We start from the raw sequence: 18,611 nt of genomic DNA, 5'->3' as shown, positions 1-18,611 counted from the left end.
CTGACACAAATTCAGCCATAAGCCTAAAAAGGAGTCGACCTACCGATGTTTTTATTGCTTCTCCCTCCCCCAGTCAAAGGAAGCCTATCTCATGTTGTATCACCACTATTACTCATGGCCGGAATATGCAGGCAGATCAATCACGATCAATCATGTACATGACCTTGATCTAGAGCTCAGCCTGAGGAGACGCTATTGAGGATGACGCATCGTGCTCTCGAACCCTGACATGAGATGATTGATCCTATGATGGGAGTCGAGTAGGTCTCTTTTAGTAAACTGCTGCACAGAGTGATTGCATGCTCATTCCCAGTCCAGAGGGATCCGTGCCAGAATTACAGGAGTGCATTTAAATGGTTGCCAGGTAATGTGCACTCTGTGCAAGTTTTTGCATTGAGGGTGCAGGCTTTCGTTCAAAAACACTACCACAGAGATCTGGGGAATATTATGATGTCATTTGCGGACTTAGATGTTTCCAGATTTCAAAGTGGAACCTCAAAAAGGGTGGTTTTGATGAACTACTTAGTTAGAGAGTGTAAGGTGACGTGGCAAACTTTCTCTTGTTTTCTGAATTTGCTGGCTTTGTCACTCAATGCAATTGATCCTTAATTTTGAGAAGAACCAGACATCCCTGAGAGGTTTTTTAATTGGTCCAAAGATGAATTTGTCTTTTCATCTTTAATTCTTTATGATTCTTGCCTGTAGCACATCTGGGCTCAAGACTCCCCTTTCTCCACTCCCCTTTCTCCACTCCACATTATTCTAGTCACTCACAGTTTATTGTCACCTGCCTAAATTGACCACAAGTGCTGACCAGCACATAATTTACAGTTACCGGTCCCAAAAGGACCCTCAGCACAGTAATGCGACTCTGCACAGTAAACTAGTAACTCTGCAGGTCATAAAAGATTGGGCTGTCGAAAATAAGAACAGAAGAACTTCTTAAAGTCCAATGAAAATGTTTAGAAAACTGTCTGGGACCTGATATCCGGCCAGAGTGCATGCACCCATCATGAACGTGCAATCAGGCTCATCCACCAAGCTATCTAAAGACAGTCGTAAACAGTTCCTCCAGATTTCAGTCCTCCATTGTGAGTTGTCCACGGCCTGATCTACCCTTTCTACACCAGGTGTTAGTCACTAAATGACCTTCGACAGGTTGAGGTGCTCTTTATCAATTCAATCGCAACAGCTCTGTGTTGTGCCCATTCATCACCTCATGTTTTAACCCTGAACAAAGACGTGGAAACAACATGTCCTCATGCAGCGTCCTACTTTTTTTTTTTTTTTTTTTTTTTTTTTTTTTTTTTTATTTATTTTTTTACACAGTTTGTAGCTGAGACATAGAGGAATAAAGTTACTTTAATGGAACACACTATCAGATTATGTGGATACTCACTCCAGTGTGATCCTCTAAAACACACACACACACACACACACACACACACACACACACACACACACACACACACTCTACTTCACCATCATGACTTGCTGACTTCCATGAAAGATCAGAGCAGCTGTTCTGGACTGTGGTTTGGCCACTTGATCCTCAGAAAGTAGCAGAGGTCAGAGTGAGATGTTACAACTGACTGCACAGTGGGCATCATAGAGTCTATCAGGTGTGTGGTTATAAAAGTATGGAGGTTGGGGAAAGGCAGAGCCTCGCAGTATTTAGATAATGATACTCGGATAGCGTGGTTAGTAACAGTTGGCCCTGTGGCAGATTGTTATCATAGTCTGCTGAGGATGAAATCCAATGCTGTGTTCCTTCAGCTATTTATCAACTCCTGCTGCCGAATGTGTGTGGATGTGTATTAGGGCTCGGTGTGTGTGTGCATAATATGCATGTATGTATGTCTTATATAAAACTGTATACATACATGCATATCTTTTTAGAAAAACACTCACTTGCTGAATAAAAAACCCTGACAATTTTGCCCATTGCTTGTTTAAGCTAGGGAGAAGGGCACAGCTTACAGAGGATGTCACAAGGCATGAGAGAGGTTTCAAACAACGTATGAGAATCCAGTTTCACAAGCCGGCTGTGTAGATTATCACAGGAAGCAAACACCTTGGCATCTACCAATGCCAGCCAACATCAGGATAGTAAATAAACACACAAGCTTTCACAACTGCAGTACATGATCTAGAAATAACTGGAGTGGGTGTATGTTTGCAATAAGCAGCTAGAATAACCACTCGCTACCTATTGAAGCCACTGTTTTTACTCACTTAAAAACAATAATTCTTACTGTTTCCTGATTTTTCTTTTTATAATTTACTCTAGAGTGGTATATGGGTTTTCTTTCGGTTATTCCACCTGTTTCTCTGTTAGGATGAGAGAATATTTTTTAAATATATAAATGGTCATGCAAAATGCAAACAAAACAGACACTGAAGACAGTATAACATAACAATACATAAAAGGGGTTAAAACACAGCATGTGCTAACAGCAGATGGTGTTAATCTTAGAAAGAAAGACATTGGATGACGTCTTTCTTTTTAAGAAGAAGAGGAGGGGGAAAAACGTTGTGGAATGATTCATTGCAGGCCGGACAAGCGCTCATAACTTTTCTTACTAGTTGACCTGAGAGAACCTATAGTGAAAAACATGCGTTTTGAGGTCATGTTTTAGAAAAACAAGCGCATCTCCGCCGTTCTCGCTGGAGTTACGTAAAGCAGATTTCATCACCTTCCCCTTGCAGTATATTTATGGTGTACTATCTACATGCTTGGTGCCATGTATTCTCACCCTGCACCCCTCAGACAACGCTATTATTTTCCAACAAACCTTAAAAATATGCCTGGATTTCTCAACTTGACACATTTTTATGATGTGCCATTGAGCTTCATGCAACTGGTCATAAGACAAGATAATTACGAAAAAACAGTTCATTAGCATACTCTCCTTTTCATAGTCCGCTGACTCCATCCAACCTATTTGTGCTTGCCATGCATAGATGTGCTCTCAGTTATATGAATGGAAATTGTATGTTTGGATACGTTCCCATTGTCCATGTGTACATGGCAGCGGTGCAGTCATTATGATTGCGTGACTGGAATGGGGCCCCCAGTGTCTTTTGTTTTAGACTGATCAAATAAAATAGTCAATTCTCAAAGCTCAGTCACTATGCATTCTCAATGGGGTACTGAGTGTTTGATTGGCCTTACACATTATGCTTCAGCTGCTGTTAGCAGGCCTGAGATAGCGTGTGGCCAAGCTGTTACACACCTGCTGTAAGATTAGAAAATTTAATTTCTATAAAACATTGACCTTTTGACTTTTATTTCTTAACCAAGTCAATTTCAATGCAGCAAATGAAAGAATAGGTAGATAATCTAAGATAACAAAAGAGGAGAATGGATTTGAGTCAAAGGTAATATGTGAGCAAAATGATGGGAAGCAGAAAATTATCCCTGGAGAGATTACAAAGGCTAAATGGCCAAGGCCTTAAAAAAGTGGAATCCGTGTTATCTACAGTTCAAGGTAACAGTGTTATCTGTCGCGTCCAAGTTAATAACTTCCCTCCATTTACTTTGGAAGTGAAGTATGGCCTGGTTTCCTTCTTGTATCATAAGGACACATCACTCATTCACCTCATGCTCCACTCTTCCCTGCTCTGTTAGCCAGCTTTTCGCTTCATTTCTCTATCTTATCTGTCTTCCACACTCTGTGCTCACAAATTCCTTATCCACCTTTCTGACTCAAAAGCCTGTATTGCTGCAATTCTCTTTTCACTGATTTATTTGCATTCCGTTTAGAATTAATGAAAATGTAGCCGTATAAACCAAGGTTATGTTTGTATGAGTGTTAGCAAGCCTGCTGCCCAGACTGTTGCTTCACCGCCGTCTTTTAATGATCGATCTCTGTAATCTGGCTGTACCGAGACCAGGTTAAACTAAAGCAGAGGGAAGACACAGGCAGCAAGGCACTGTAGTTAGTGCTGAAACAATTATTTGAATCGTTTACCGCCATAAAATGAATCGTTTGATAATCGATTAGTCCTTTAAATCATTTATCAAGCCAAAATGCCAAACATTCACTGGATTCAACAAGTCAAATATGAGAATGTGCTGCTGTGAATGTGATCGTTGTGCATCAAAAGTCTTTAGACTGGCAGGACAAAACAAACAATTTGAAGACCTCAGCATGGCTTTTGGAAATTATGATTGATTGAATGATTAAAAGAATTTTCAGGTTAATCGACATTGAGAGTAAGAACTAGTTGCACCCCTAATTGTAAAATCTGGAGTAAAAACTTCCCAAGAAATGTTGTCGTCATTGTACTTATTTATTGGTTATCTCCTTTTTCACTTGTGTTCATTGTCCGCATTTTGAGTGGCCGTGTACTTGTAGAGATCTTTCTTCTTGCTGTTCCTTTGTGTGTGTGTGTGAGAGAGAGAGAGAGAAGTGTGTGTGTGTGTGTGTGTGTGTGTGTGTCTGTCTGGGAGCTGGGTTATTTCCAACCTGGGGCTGCGGACCTTGGCACACACACCCTACACTGCACTACTGTAGTACACCACTTGCTCAGAGTGAACATTGAGAAAGTACATAGAATGGCTGGCCATCTTGGAAACAGCTGTTTAGACCAGAAGTACAAATGCTTCTGTTTGCAGGGCGGGAACATGGCTGGGATTAATTAGGAAGATTTTCGATGTCTTTTTAATTGGGTGTATGGTAATTTCTCATTCTCAATTTAGTATCTGTTTTGACCCCATGAACTACAAAGCTGAGATTCTGTAACCCTCTAGCTTTTGTAATTGGTCTGTTCTCACCTCTATACAATGACCCCCAACTGAAATGTCACTTAGCCTACTTGGTTTTCAGTGATACATGCTGATCATCACAGCCAAGTTGACTAAGACCACATTCTGATATACAGCAACATGCCACAGAAATAGTTACAAGGGAAGAATTGCACACATGATTAGCCTGACAAAGACATTGATTGGGGAAACGTTGGCTGGCTGTAATATTTAGTGTGCAGATATTTTTACATTGTAAGCTTGTGTGTGTTTGATGTGGACCGTCTCAAGGGCTTCAACTAAGGATTATTTTCATTATTGGTTTATCTACTGATTTATATTCTTGTTTAATCAATTCATTGTTCAGTCTATAGAACATCACTAAATGGTTCTGATGTCTTTAAATTTCTTGATTTGTCCGACCAACAGTCTGAAACACAGATATTTAGTTTATTATCACATAAGACAACAATGAAAAGCAGTAGATCCTCACATTGGAGACTCTGGAACTAGTTTTGTTTTTTGAAAAATGATTAATAAATTATCAAAATAGTTGCAAATTCATTTTCTTTTAGATTAATAATAATAATAATAATAATAATAATGCAACTCGATACTCTTTCATTAGACCTTTCCTGCCTTGCAAATGCCTTGTCTTTAAAACTCCATACCCCCAGTTTGTAAGACATGCGTTCTGCTAAAAATTTAAAGTATTCAAGCCCAAGCCAAGATCACTCTGATGACATCATTAGGGTGACGCACAGATCTATTTTGTAATTGCTCCTGGTGGTTGTTGATATTTTGATGTGACATTTAAATTAGTTGTTGTTACTGGCTGACACTTGTGACACAACACTTGTTTAATGATGGCAAACATTAAGAAACAATCAAAAGGGCGATGTTAGCCCAGACCGTCTAATGTACGTCATTGGCTGGTAAACTGTACACAGTACGAATATTACATAGAGCTGCAACGATTAATCGAGTAGTTGTCAATGACTAAATTAATCGGTAACTATTTTGATAGACGATTAATCGGTTTGAGTAATTTTTTTTGAAAAGAAAAAAATGTATAAAATCTGTGATTCAAGCTTCTTAAATGTGAATATTTTATAGTTTTTTTTATTTTTTATTCTTTGACTAAACTGAATATCTTTGGGTTCTAAACAAAACATTTGATCATGCATCAAGCATCTTAGGCATTGGGAAACACTGACATTTTTCACCATTTTCTGACATTTTATATACCAAATAACTAATCAATTAATTGAGAAAATAAACACCAGATTAATCAATAATGAAAATAATCGTTAGTTACAGCCCTAATATTTTAATAGCATTTCAGGTAGGAGTAAAGGAAAAATTTAAAACACCATCTGTCAGATGGGGAGATTTACCTAAGCTTGCCAAGGTAAATCTCTGTGGTCTGGAGTCTTGCTAAAGAGTGTGGTGGGTACAGTGTGTCAAGTTTGCTGGTATTTCATAAGCTGTACTGTGCTTCATAGTTAAACATATAGTACGGTGTTCACAGAGGAAATTGAAACCGTGTGTTGTTTTGAAGACCGAGAATGAAAAGGTCTTTTTGTTACTGCTGTGAGCAACTGAAATGTCTGCTACTGAAGCAGAGCATTGGCTGTTTCATACTGTAGTACTTCAGAAGATTAAAAGAACTATATTAATATTGATGAGCAGTAGTGACCAGGGCAGCATGTTTATGGAAAAGGCAGAGAGCCAGGACCAAGCATTTATTCATTTTGTTCTGTAATTAATGATCAATCACATTTTGTCTCTGTAATGCTTTGTCTGTGAGACATATCAGCAGTATATAAATAAATTAACTTTGTTGACTTGCACATAAATATTATCAGATACAAACAGGAGGGATTTGCTACTATCATGAACCTCTGTGCTAGACTTTTAACTTTCATACGCAGGCCTAGCCACATGACATGACATTTAACTTTTATTTGACCCACTCATGCCAGTCTTTTAGTCACAGGTTAACACCTTGTCATTGCTGTTTACATAGGACCTCATTCTGCTATAAACTGTAGTTTGTTACACACATCACTACTGAATGATAAACTATACCAGACCCTGTATAAATCAGTGGTCAAATGCATTGTTTTCACTTTTTCTTCTTAGGTTCACACGAAGTTCCACTGCCGGCAAGCACACATTCCAGGATCAGACACCTCCTGCCTCTCCTTTTCCTATGATGGCATGACTCTCGCTTCACGTGGAGGTAATACAAAGATGTTTATCCTCCAAACCCCACAGCCAGCTATTACACAAGTTGCATTCATCAGCAGCCCAGACAATTGCGTTTTTTTTAGGTCCAATGCTTGATGGCTGATTCAAAGCGATGATTTTTAAGCAGATATGTACTTTGACTCTTCCTGAGTGTGTAAATAAACAGGGACCATCGCTAACACAGTATAGAAGACTCACAAGAGATCTATACACAGAAACATTTCTATTCCTCCTTATGTGTTCTAGTCGGGAGGTTTGTAAAGCAAAGAAAAACAACTCTCTGTAAGAGTCCTTCACCCAACATATTTCTACAATGTAAATTAAATAAATTCTTACAGCATGATGACTCTCTGTGAAGTAATTCACACAATTTAGAGTTTACCTGTTGTCTCCATTCATTTTTCTAGGTGATGACACTCTGAAGACGTGGGATTTACGTAACTTCAGGAAGCCTGTGAATGTAGCTAATGGACTGACTAACTACTTTGCAATGTGAGTAACTTCAATTCATCTTAATTACAATATGCTTGATCACTGTACATTATGTGTGGATTATTAGCTGATGATATTGTATGTGTGTAATTCTCCACCATTAGGACTGACTGCTGTTTTAGCCCAGATGACAAGCTTCTTGTAACGGGGACCTCAGTGAAGAAAGACGAGGGAAATGGGAAGCTGGTTTTCTTTGACCGAGCTTCCTTTCAGCGGGTCTATGAAATAGAAGTCACCAACGCAGTAAGTACTGCCTCAATCCCCAGAACCGCAGCTGCGCTCATTGCAAGATGTTTTTCAACTGGTTGATGTGATATGTTGGTTGCAAACCACAGTTACCCAAAATGATGCACAGTGGAAAAGAAACAAAATGAATCCACAATGAAATGTAATTAAACCAATGTGCATGTCATTTCTGCTCCACGTTAAGTAGTCTGGGCCCAAACAAAACTGCAGCCTGAAAAAGTTTTTATTTAGTTGTAACAACAAAAGTCTAAGGCCTCATTATGACAGCCTAACAGATTTGATTGACCTGATATGGAGATTTATTTAACAGTCTATTCAACCCAACACAGGATTATTCTAATGGGTTAGAACTTCAGTCTATTATCTGTTTTAGTCTTTATTTATTAATTTCTAACAGCAACTATGTAGTAGTGTACACCACAGGAATTTAGAGAGACGGATTCAAAATTGTGCAAACAGTAGCCTCTGTTATGTGTAATTATGAAGTAATAATGTTAGAAACTCGAGTCTATAAAAACACTTTAAATGCCATTTGAATTCACTCAAAATTAGTTTTGCTTTATTGTAAATCAAATATTAAATAATTCTCTAGCAGCAACTAGATATTTTCCCTTTAAATTATTTTGTGCCTGAAGCTAGTCCTATCTCTGCATAGCATATCCATATTTTCTCCATCTTCATCCTGAATGAAAGACTGACGGTAGCAGTTTTTGGAGGAAAATATAGAGGAAGATGAGAGGAGCTAAGGGAGTGAAGGCAACTTTTTTTAATGGTTAGAGGCAAGCCAGGAGAAAATAGAGTAATGTGACCTTTCCTGGCTGCAAATCATTCCCACAAACCTTTGGCAGGACAGCTATTGATGCTTTTACATGTGCTGCCTTTGAGTTATATTTGAAATTAAATTATCAGCATGTTCCACTCACATGCACTGATCGCACTGTCAAACACGTTAGCATACCATACACTTTATACTAATCCTGCTTTCTCAGAAATCCATTTGGTGAAGGCAACCAGCCATAGGTGCTAAAATGAAGGGCAGAGGTGCTGTCTTCAGTAGAAAAACATTTTTTTGTTGCTTCCTGCTCCTTGTCGTCCTGTCTGTCCTTTTCAACAGATTTAGCGCTGTGTATCTGTAGTCATAACAGTGAGGTCTGACAGAGGCTAATGGCTTCTGACTTTGTTTCACTGGCTAAGGCATGACATGTTCACATGGGCCGCTGAGTGAACATGTTCGAGAAGGGGGCGGGGAAACAAAAGCTGGGTTTGTGTGTTTGTGCATCCCCCTGTCCTGCGAGCCAGCTGCTGCTAGCTTGCAAACCTTGGCACAGCATCCACTCTAAGTACTCCCTGTTGCACAGTTTCACTAACTGAGTGGAGGGCGGTCTGTGTTATGGGTGACCCATTTTATCTGAGAATATAACTTAAAACAAGTGTATTAATTTTCTATTTATTGTTGTTTCCTTATCTAAATACAACTTTAAAGTTATTTAAGCTGCCAGTTTATATAAAAGGAGTGTGAGCTTTCAAATGTGCAACTGAGAGAGCTACATGAACGTGTCTGTGCAGTCGTCTGAAGAATAAAGAATGACACTGGGTTCAAATAGAATTGGCTGAGTTCAGGGTTGGTTACTTTGACTAAAAGCTAAGAATAGCATTTTTAACATCAATATACCAGCCGTCAGTACCTTGGTTTCCTGCGCTCCTTCATTCAAGAGAAATGACAGCAATGTCTATTTCACACTCATGTTACACTATTTTTTATGCAAATGTTTCTCAAAATTATAACCCCATTTTCTAGATACCCTGTTGTGTAGATGATGTTGCTACTGTACTTGTCCTCTCCTCTCTAGATAGCTGTCTGCACTCCAATTAAAATACTTGACTTTTGAATGTTCAGTATTGATGGTGTCACTCAAAGACGGTCGGTGGTATTATTAATTTAATTTATTTTTAAGTCCACATATGTGTGGATTTCTGACATTTAAACCAGTCGGTGGTCGTCATCATATGTTGTATTTAAGGTTTTCCTGCAGAGTCTACATAAACATTTATAAACAGAATCAGCTGTAACATTTGCACCGGGCTTCATTGTGGTATCACTATAGGCAGCATCAAAGAAAGACCTGACACTTTAGGTCAAAGAGTCTGTTTAGAACTTAACAACCCTCCTCTGCATCACTCTACTGAAGAGGGTAAACATTTGGAAATGATTTTTCCATTGGCCTTTAACTCATTCCACCGTCTGCCATTGTGAGAAATTCTGAAAGCTTCAGCTCAGTTTCGCTGGAAGGATGGCAAAACCTCTTCCTGTCTGCTCACCCTTTGTGCTGTACAGAAATCCAGCAGATTTCCCACAAAATACAATCCGGTGCCACGGAAAACAATGCAGTCTAGAGACTGGTGCACCCTGCCAATCACCTTGGCAATGGTTTTATTTGTGTTAATTGTACTAACCTCTCAAAATGTATATGGTAATGATTAAAGTATCATAGTCTATGGCGATATCCTTTCAAAGCCATTCACATATTTTAGTTTCCTGCAGTCGTATAACTTTATTTAATTGCTTTCGTTTACATAAATGGTTTGTGCATCAAAAGTCGTGTTGGATGGCGCACAGAGAAAACACATGTTGTCATGGAGAATCATGCTATTGGTGCACTTGAGAAATCTTTCTAAAACTGAGGACTATTACTGTATTTAGGGCTGGATGATATGGCCAAAAATGTTATCACGAGAAAAAGTTTAATATCTTTCAACATTGATAATTATCACGATAAGTATCCTTATCCTTATCCGTATCATTATTTCTTTCAGTTGAAACCTGATGGTTAATTGTGGTTTAAACTCTTCTTTATGGTCAACACTTGATGTCAAACAGTGGATCACTTCACAAATCTGAGGTAGAACATTCAAAATCATTATGATAAAATCTTTGTCAACAAATACACACGAGTAAAATTAAGGAAAAATCTTTTTTCAGTCCTTTTTCTTCAACAAAATAAAAATCTTTATAAAAATTAAGTCCCAATTCATGTATGATTCAAGTGAATATTGAATATTTAGTGAACATTTGTTATATTGTTATTGAAAAGAATTGTATCATGATAATTATTGTTTTATTGTTCAGCCCTAACTGTGATATTGAATTTTTCATTTTTTTTGACATTCACTTGACAAATGGAAATAGAGAGGTTTAGAGAAGTGTATATAGAGAGAAGTTTTAGGATTAGCTGGCAGATTTCCCAGCCTAGACCATTTTGATGTCCTACATATTTGGATTGATGCCGTTGATGGTATTTTACTGTATTCATATTTTATAGTTTTCATAAATTTCATTCTCTAGATTCAGCCCATCTTCCCAGCCCACTGACCATTAATCTAACAATCTGTGAGTGTAACTATATTGGTGGCTTTAACCCCTTTTAAACAATATAATAATAATAATTTTGATGCAGCGAAATTTTGTTTTTCAGCAGATCAGTTATTTCTTTTTGACATGCACTCAGTGAACCTAGTGAATGTGCTATTTACTATGTTTACATCAGCTGTCTGCTTCTTGGATGGCCCGAGAATTTAAGTGCAGTCTTTATAAAGTGGCATACCAGGCAGGCGAGTGAAAGGAAGGGCCACCAATCATTTCTAACTAAACAGTCTACATAACCCCAGACCTGGATTCTGGGGTGCGCTTGGGAGCGGAGGCTGTTGTAGGCCCATTTGGTAAATATGTCAGACACTCTTAAGCTTATCTTGGTCCATCAAAAGGGGCAGAAACCAGGTGAGACTCTGCTGACTATCACAGCACTGAGCTTTTAGGCGAATTTCAAATGGAGACCAACTTAAACTTGCAGCCCTCATGCACTTTCTGTAAATGTGTGCTGTGTATGTATGTATTCACATTTCAACTTGCATGCATGTGTGTGTTCTAGTACGTTGTATTGTGATCACCTGCACTTTGGCAATTCTGGCGAGGGAGTTTTTTGCCTCATGTCATCATCAAGTGTCAGAATGACTTGATAAATAAGATGAAAAGTCTAAAAGATCCTGGGAGAAAAAGCAGATTCCTGCATTTTAGGGGTGCAGCTAATCATTGATTAGTACAATTATTGTGTATTTTATATTTTTATTATACTTTATTGATCCCTGATTTGTTCTTTCTCTGCATTAAACCCATTCTCATTAGAAGCATTGGGCAGCCATTGTGCAGCACTCTGGGAGCAGTTAGGGGTTCAGGGCCTTTCTCAGGGGCCCCTTCGACAATGGTCCATGCTGGACTCGAACCGGCAACTCTCTGGTTCCCAGTCCCCCACAGACTCCAAATGTGTATATTTATGATGTTTCTTTGCATGGAATGGGATTTTTATAGAACAATTTTGAGGTCACATTTACCATCTCATGCTTGGTGGCTCTTAAACAATGAGCTGCTCCCTGTGCCCATGTTTTTCAAGGAGACCTTTTGATTATAATGTTTAGTCTTTCACCTTCAGTAAGCTTGAAAGGTAGAAGGGAGGACTTAACTCTGCTCTTTCTTGTGCATCTTACCAAGTAAATCCTGCAAGATTGTAAAAGCCAGTTGTTCCAGTAAGACGGTTCGTACTAATCGCAGACTTCTCGGATGTGTGCCCACTCAGTGTGTAGCTGAGGTGCTAAGTCTAGAGTTCCCCTCTCCCCTACTGCACTCAGTTGGCCTGTGTAGCTAAGTATGTCAGAAGCAGAGCACATTTGGATCTACTCTCCAGCAACTAAAGGAACAACACAGCTGTGACTGGTGTGTCCCATTAGTGCTGCATAACCAGCATATTGGGTAGGCGAGTGGCTGTTGTCTTATTTATCCCTAATCAGCCTTTGGTATTTTAATCTGACCAGACATAGAAGGCTGCTACTGAAGAACTGACTGATTAAAGTTTTCTTCTTCGTGATGTAATATAATTTGGTGGACGTGAAGCGTAAACAGGAGTTCCTAGAGTGTAAACACGCTGCTCTGAATGTCTGGAAGGCAGCCTTACTGTTGGACTGGACTGAGCTGTGCTTGGCTCTGGGCTTCTCAGCAGACCCAGCTGGGGTGGGCCCCACTGAACTGGTCTGTTTTAGACTGCTTTGCTCTTTCTGTTTGACTTGTTTCACTGTTGACAGAATGATTTGTTTGGGTCTGAAGAAGTTTGACTGGGCTGCTGTTACCTGGCTATGTGCTGGCACTTTTATTTTGTTTTTTATTTTTATGGCCTCATTAGGGTCATTCTATGTTGTGTTGCCATGCTTTGTATTGGGTGAATTCCTCGAGATTTGACGGCACCTGCGGAGTGCAACAGAATTCCTAACTGTCGGATCTGCCTCTCCTCGCATGTAGGGACTGTCCGCGTTGCTTTAGCAACTCTGACAGGGCAATTTATAACCCATTACACATTTACACTGAAGCACATCCACAGTAGGTAGACTTTGATTGTTCGCGATACATACATGCTGATACATGTTCTAAGTGTTGACTGAGCTTTCTATGGGAAAAGCATCTCCCTAAGGACAAATGCTGCAGATTTTCAAAGTTCAGATTATTTGTTAAATAAACGGTTTTTATGCTACAATATCACACTGCATTTGCAAACTTATTTACATTTCTGCTTATTAAGTCATTTCTCTTATTTCTACACATTTTCATTTATGTGCCAATATATGAATAGGATATGTGAGGCTCATGTTAAGCACATCCTGTTTAAAGCATTTTCCAGATCTTTCTAGCCAGTTCATGATCTGGTTGAGCAGATTAACCCTCATCTGTCCAATGAGCTACACACCACTGAGCTGTTGGCCTGATAGTGTAGATATGCATATATGAGGGTTGTTAATTATATTTATTAACATGGTGACATAATTTCATTGTATATAGAATATATGTTTATATGATCACTTCAAGTTGTATTTTATAGTTTTCATATTGTAATATTGAACTAAAACACTAGCCATGCTTGCATTTTCTCTATGTACATGTATGCACAAGTACTTGTCTTCGTGCGTGTCTGTCCTCTTGTGTGCGATTTAGACTCCTTCCCCTGGTATCCTGGAGGGAAGCCGAACAGCTGGGCGCTAAGCAGCTTTCACCGTCATTGAATCTGGACATCCCAGTCGTAGTCCACCCCCCCCCCCAACCGCCCAGATTGCCTACTGTGTTCCACATAAAGACGTGCCAAACGCTCACTCTCTCAAAAATTCTGTACAACTACGGGACATACTCATCTGCATAAAATATACATAGATGTGTGTTAACAATGACACTCTTAACCACAAGTCATCACAGAGGGTCGTGATGCTCTAATAATGTCTGTGAAGGAAGGAGGCACTGCTGCAGGGAGTCTAGCTCTCTCTACTGTAGCTCACAAATCACAGAATGAACAGAGGGTCTCTCTCGCTCACACACACACACACACACACACACACACACCTCTGGATAAATGTGGCCACATTCGCCTATTGGCATTGGGCCATCTGTCACACACAGACTGAGGGATCCAGCCCTCATCCCAACAACCAAATATAGTCAACTAGAGCAGCACAGCACGCTGGGACTGATCTCTGTACTACAACCAACCTAGGTCATGCACTCACAATACTTAAGACAATAAAATATGATTGTTACCTTCTGTTTGCAAGGAAATATCCTTGCAAATCTGAACCACAGTAGAGAAAGTTGCTCACCACCTGCTGTGGGCTGCTGTTTCAAAGTGTGACCTCCTTACTGCATGCGTACCACCTTCAGTTACTGTGCAAAAAACATTTATCTGTATCTTGTTGTTTCTGTCTACCTGTGCGTTCCAGAGCATCGTCCGCTGCCTGTGGCACCCAAAACTTAACCAGATAATGGTGGGAACTGGGAATGGACTGGCCAAGGTCTACTATGACCCTGTTAAAAGCCACAGGTATGTTCACTTTAGAACTTTAGATATAAGGCTGTTATTTTTATCTTCTTTTTATTGACAATAATTTAACTGAAAACACTATGCCTCCATACCATAGAACTCTATTGTTGACCAAAAACAATTACAACTGAAAGAGCCATACTTTTGGAATGGATAAGTGTGATATGTGTTTATTGCAATCAACATGGCAAGTGTAGTTTGCTTTGACAAGCTGAGAAGAACAGTGTAAACATGAAATGCTATGTAAGATTAAAAATGCAGCATCATGTCTCTATGTTCAAACCATATACTATAGTTCAATCATGTACTGGTAGTTCCCAATGACGAATATGTCTTACCTGTGTCATCTTTTCTGGACAAAATTTAAGTTCTGTGGCACAGAGGCTTAAGCAATATTAGTGTGAGGCGGCAAAGGATTGCAGGTGCAATAAACTCATTGTTGGTTTGAGTTTCTTCAGGTGAATTTAAAAAAGCAAGGCCTTATCCTTGGTGTCTTGTTTTCTATACAATACCTTGAAATTATGTAATTTGTAACCAACTGGCTGTTTTCCAGAGGGGCTAAACTGTGTGTAGTGAAGTCCCAGCGGAAAGAGAAACAAGCAGAGACGCTAACACAAGATTACATCATCACACGTAAGTTCTTCCACGTTGGTACTCGCAGACGCAAAACACATTCATACACACTCACAATCTGTGTCATCCATACCTTCAAAAAATAATAAAATTCACCCCTTAGTGAGCTTTGAACTTCATTGCCTGCTCTCTAGCCTTGTCGTGCATGACATGCAGTTTCATGCATCTCCTTTTAATCAGTAAACAGTTACTGAGGTAATTAAAGTGAAGTGCCTTTCTCAAAGTCCTCGAGCAGTTTAATCCACCTTCGGCTACTAACCCATCTGTGCTCTTTGCTCTTCACATAATAAGGGCACTGTTTGTTTTAACAGCAAGAGAAAGACATCACCAAAACAATGCCGGCCATCTTCCGAGTGCGTGATGTGATAAGTGGAGCATATTCTAAGCATCATCCTTCTCTGACATAAACAAAACTGCTAACCTCTGTTTACACGCTCCCTCTCTCACACAGAAACATTCAAACCGGGGGGCTTTTTGAGAAATAAGAGTATTTGGGGGCTTTCTGGCCCATTAGCTGATGGAGTGGGGTGTGGATGAGTGGATCGACAGCCTCGGGGCACTGTTCCACGCGGCGGCCATGTGCTCTGCAGTCACGCAGGATCACGCTATGGACAGCCGCCTCTCCCACCTCTGCTGGCCTGATCTCCTGCTGGTCCCCCCCCGAACACACAAACACTACCCCCCTACCTGTCATCCTGTCATATCACCAACACACGAGGCTGTCATCTCTTTTGCGCGTGCCTCACGCTCCTTTGCCCCCAGACTGAAGTCGTGAACCTACAGGAACAGAACAGCTGCTGAGACGTTGTCCCTGATTGGCTGCTGAGACTCAATTCAGACACCATTTATTGTTTGGGCTGCTGCAGCCTTTTCAAATGCATCATGTGATTTCATTGCCATGCCAACAGGGTGTGAAGTAGGCAGGCATTTGACTGCCACGAGCGGCGAGTGACGCACTTGATGCCCTGGCACTGGAAAATTAGAGGGGACAGGAAGCAAGTGATGGCCCATTGAGAAAAGCGAGGGAATCTGTTAACAGTAACCTTTTTGCTTAATGTAGCGTGGAGGAGAAGAATTAACACTGAACAGCGACAGGACTCCTGAATGGAAAATCACTTTATCTCGCCCTTTACTAAAGTGTCTCTTTGTAACCCCCGAGGATAAGAGCAGAGCATACACTCACTAACACAAAGACAAATGCTCGCACACACATACGCACTCTCTCTCTCTCCTTCTTACACACCTTTGAGGGCACTCATTCACACTTACTCATGCACACGTTCACTCACACACTCATGGATTTAAGTGCTGGGGGCCTTTATTGTGGTAGTGTTCACAAATGTGAAGAGTGGCGGTGTGATGGTCTGAATCTAAACATGGGGGATATTATGTTGGTGTGCACTATGGCAGAAAAAGTACACAAGGGGAGAGATGCTGCCAGGGTTCAACAAGTGCGTGTATTTTTGCGTAAATGCAGCGTATCGTCTGAAAGGCGTAGTAGTACGTGAGACTGTGTTTCTGCACTTTCTGTGTGAAACATCTTTTAGCAAAGCAGTTTGCAGTAAGCTATATGTGGGTTACAAACACTGGACATATTGCCAAGTGCGCTGCCTGCTTATTTGCGCGGCTGTGTTTTGTGATCTTGCAGTTTGAGTTACCTAAGCAACTTGATTATCCTTGTTTACCCTGTGTGTCTCCAGCTCATGCCTTACCCATGTTCAGAGAGGCCCGGCAGCGGAGTACACGAAAACAGCTGGAGAAGGACAGACTTGACCCAAAGAAATCCCACAAACCCGAGCCTCCTGTGTCCGGACCAGGTAAAATGCAGAAACCAAAAACCTTTAACTTCACAGAATAAACAAAAACAGTAACAAGGAAAGCATGCTTTAGTTTGTACAACTCCACAGAGACGAGATAAAACAAAAACAACTAATGAGCAACAACAAAAATGCACAACAAATACCATCATTTGAATAGGAGTATAGTAATGACGTATGGCTGCAGTTCTGCAGTTGTTTTTAAGTGTTTTATTAGTCATGTTCTTAACTGGATGAATGCGTGATTCTGTTTGAGGCAGATGTACAAATCCACTGTTGTTGATGGGTTCGGTGTTACATAATCCAGCTGAAGTCGAGCTATAACAACACTGTTCCCACGTGGCCTCTCAAAGCCTGCTGTTGGCATCAAATTTTTTTAACTGCTGGGACATAATGATGCATGTTGAACTTTCTCTGGAACTCAAAGTCGATCTGTTTACTTTTTTTTTTTTTACTGTAATACACACTTTCACACATGCCACACCAATGCATGGTCATGGATACAGTTTTGAGCTTCGTTCCAATAAGACGCGGTGCCAGACAACATTTCCTGCTACATTGTATTCCAGCTGGCTTGTTGCTGCTGTGTGTTGTTTTTTTTCCACTTTCACTCACTTTTTCCTTCCGTAATATGTACTTACAACACATCTAATGGTTCCACAGTGCAATATTTTCTCAGATTGAAAAAAGCAAAATGTTATAAGCGTTTAAGCATGGAACATACCAAAAGTAGACAAATTTTAAAAAATCATGTAAAAGAAATTTAGCCCAATTTACAAAACACCAAAAAAAAAGGAAGGGGGAGAAGAAAGCCACAGCAACCTTCCAAGATAAGTAAAATGTTTTGCATTTAGAGGAAGTTGTTATTGACAGTATGAAATTTTTAAAATATCATTTTTTGTTTACTTAAATATGTTGTGTAAGTAAAAAAAAAAAAAATTACTTATTAACACTTAGTAAAAGTAAGTAAAATCACCTGCTCAGCCAAATGAAATTATTTAGGAATCGTTAGTATTATAAGTATGAAAACCTACAGAGTGACAGGGGTCGAGCGATGCAGAAAATAGTCTGCAAATGAAAATGTAAGCCTGACTACTTGATAGCAGGCCAGTGGTTTTTAGACGACAGGGTGTCTTTATATTGTTTATCCTCTGTGTAGAATGACTTAGCATAAGTGCAAGGTAATGTTTGGTGGTTGGCTCGATGCTTACAAGCAATGGAAAGACGTGCCTCTCAATCCCCCAAACAACCTCACCAACCAACTGCACCAGGAAATCCCAGCGTGTTTAAGTGTGTGTGTGTGTGTGTGTGTGTGTGTGTGTGTGTGTGTACATTCGTGTATTTATTTTATCCTTTAAGACAATAATGTCCTCTCTGGAAAACGGGAAGTTTGTTCCTCAAAAGCTACATTAAGTGCAGTCAGATACATTCAACAGCACAAAAAGTATGGTAGCTGCAGCAAAGATCAGTGTAGCTTTCATGCACCGCTTTCTAAAACATGAATTTAACAAGTGC

At 39.9% G+C, this 18,611-nt stretch overlaps 1 protein-coding gene across 1 annotated transcript in view; it reads left to right on the top strand.

Annotated features, from left to right (window-relative positions):
* The window catches only part of LOC119914516 (WD repeat-containing protein 70), a 40,474-nt gene that overhangs the window by 18,975 nt on the left and 2,888 nt on the right, over nt 1–18,611 (top strand). The window contains exons 11-16 of the mRNA XM_038733859.1: nt 6,896–6,995; nt 7,411–7,495; nt 7,600–7,738; nt 14,546–14,646; nt 15,200–15,279; nt 16,980–17,096. Coding sequence (XP_038589787.1) covers nt 6,896–6,995; nt 7,411–7,495; nt 7,600–7,738; nt 14,546–14,646; nt 15,200–15,279; nt 16,980–17,096 — 622 coding nt within the window. The remainder of the gene's footprint in view (nt 1–6,895; nt 6,996–7,410; nt 7,496–7,599; nt 7,739–14,545; nt 14,647–15,199; nt 15,280–16,979; nt 17,097–18,611) is intronic.

This window comes from Micropterus salmoides, unplaced genomic scaffold (assembly GCF_014851395.1).
Source record: "Micropterus salmoides isolate LMB-PRFRI ecotype aquatic unplaced genomic scaffold, ASM1485139v1 Ms_hic_scaffold_20, whole genome shotgun sequence".
NCBI lineage: Eukaryota > Metazoa > Chordata > Actinopteri > Centrarchiformes > Centrarchidae > Micropterus > Micropterus salmoides.
Note: the sequence above shows the minus strand (reverse complement) of the source record. Positions and strands in the feature narration are given on the sequence as shown.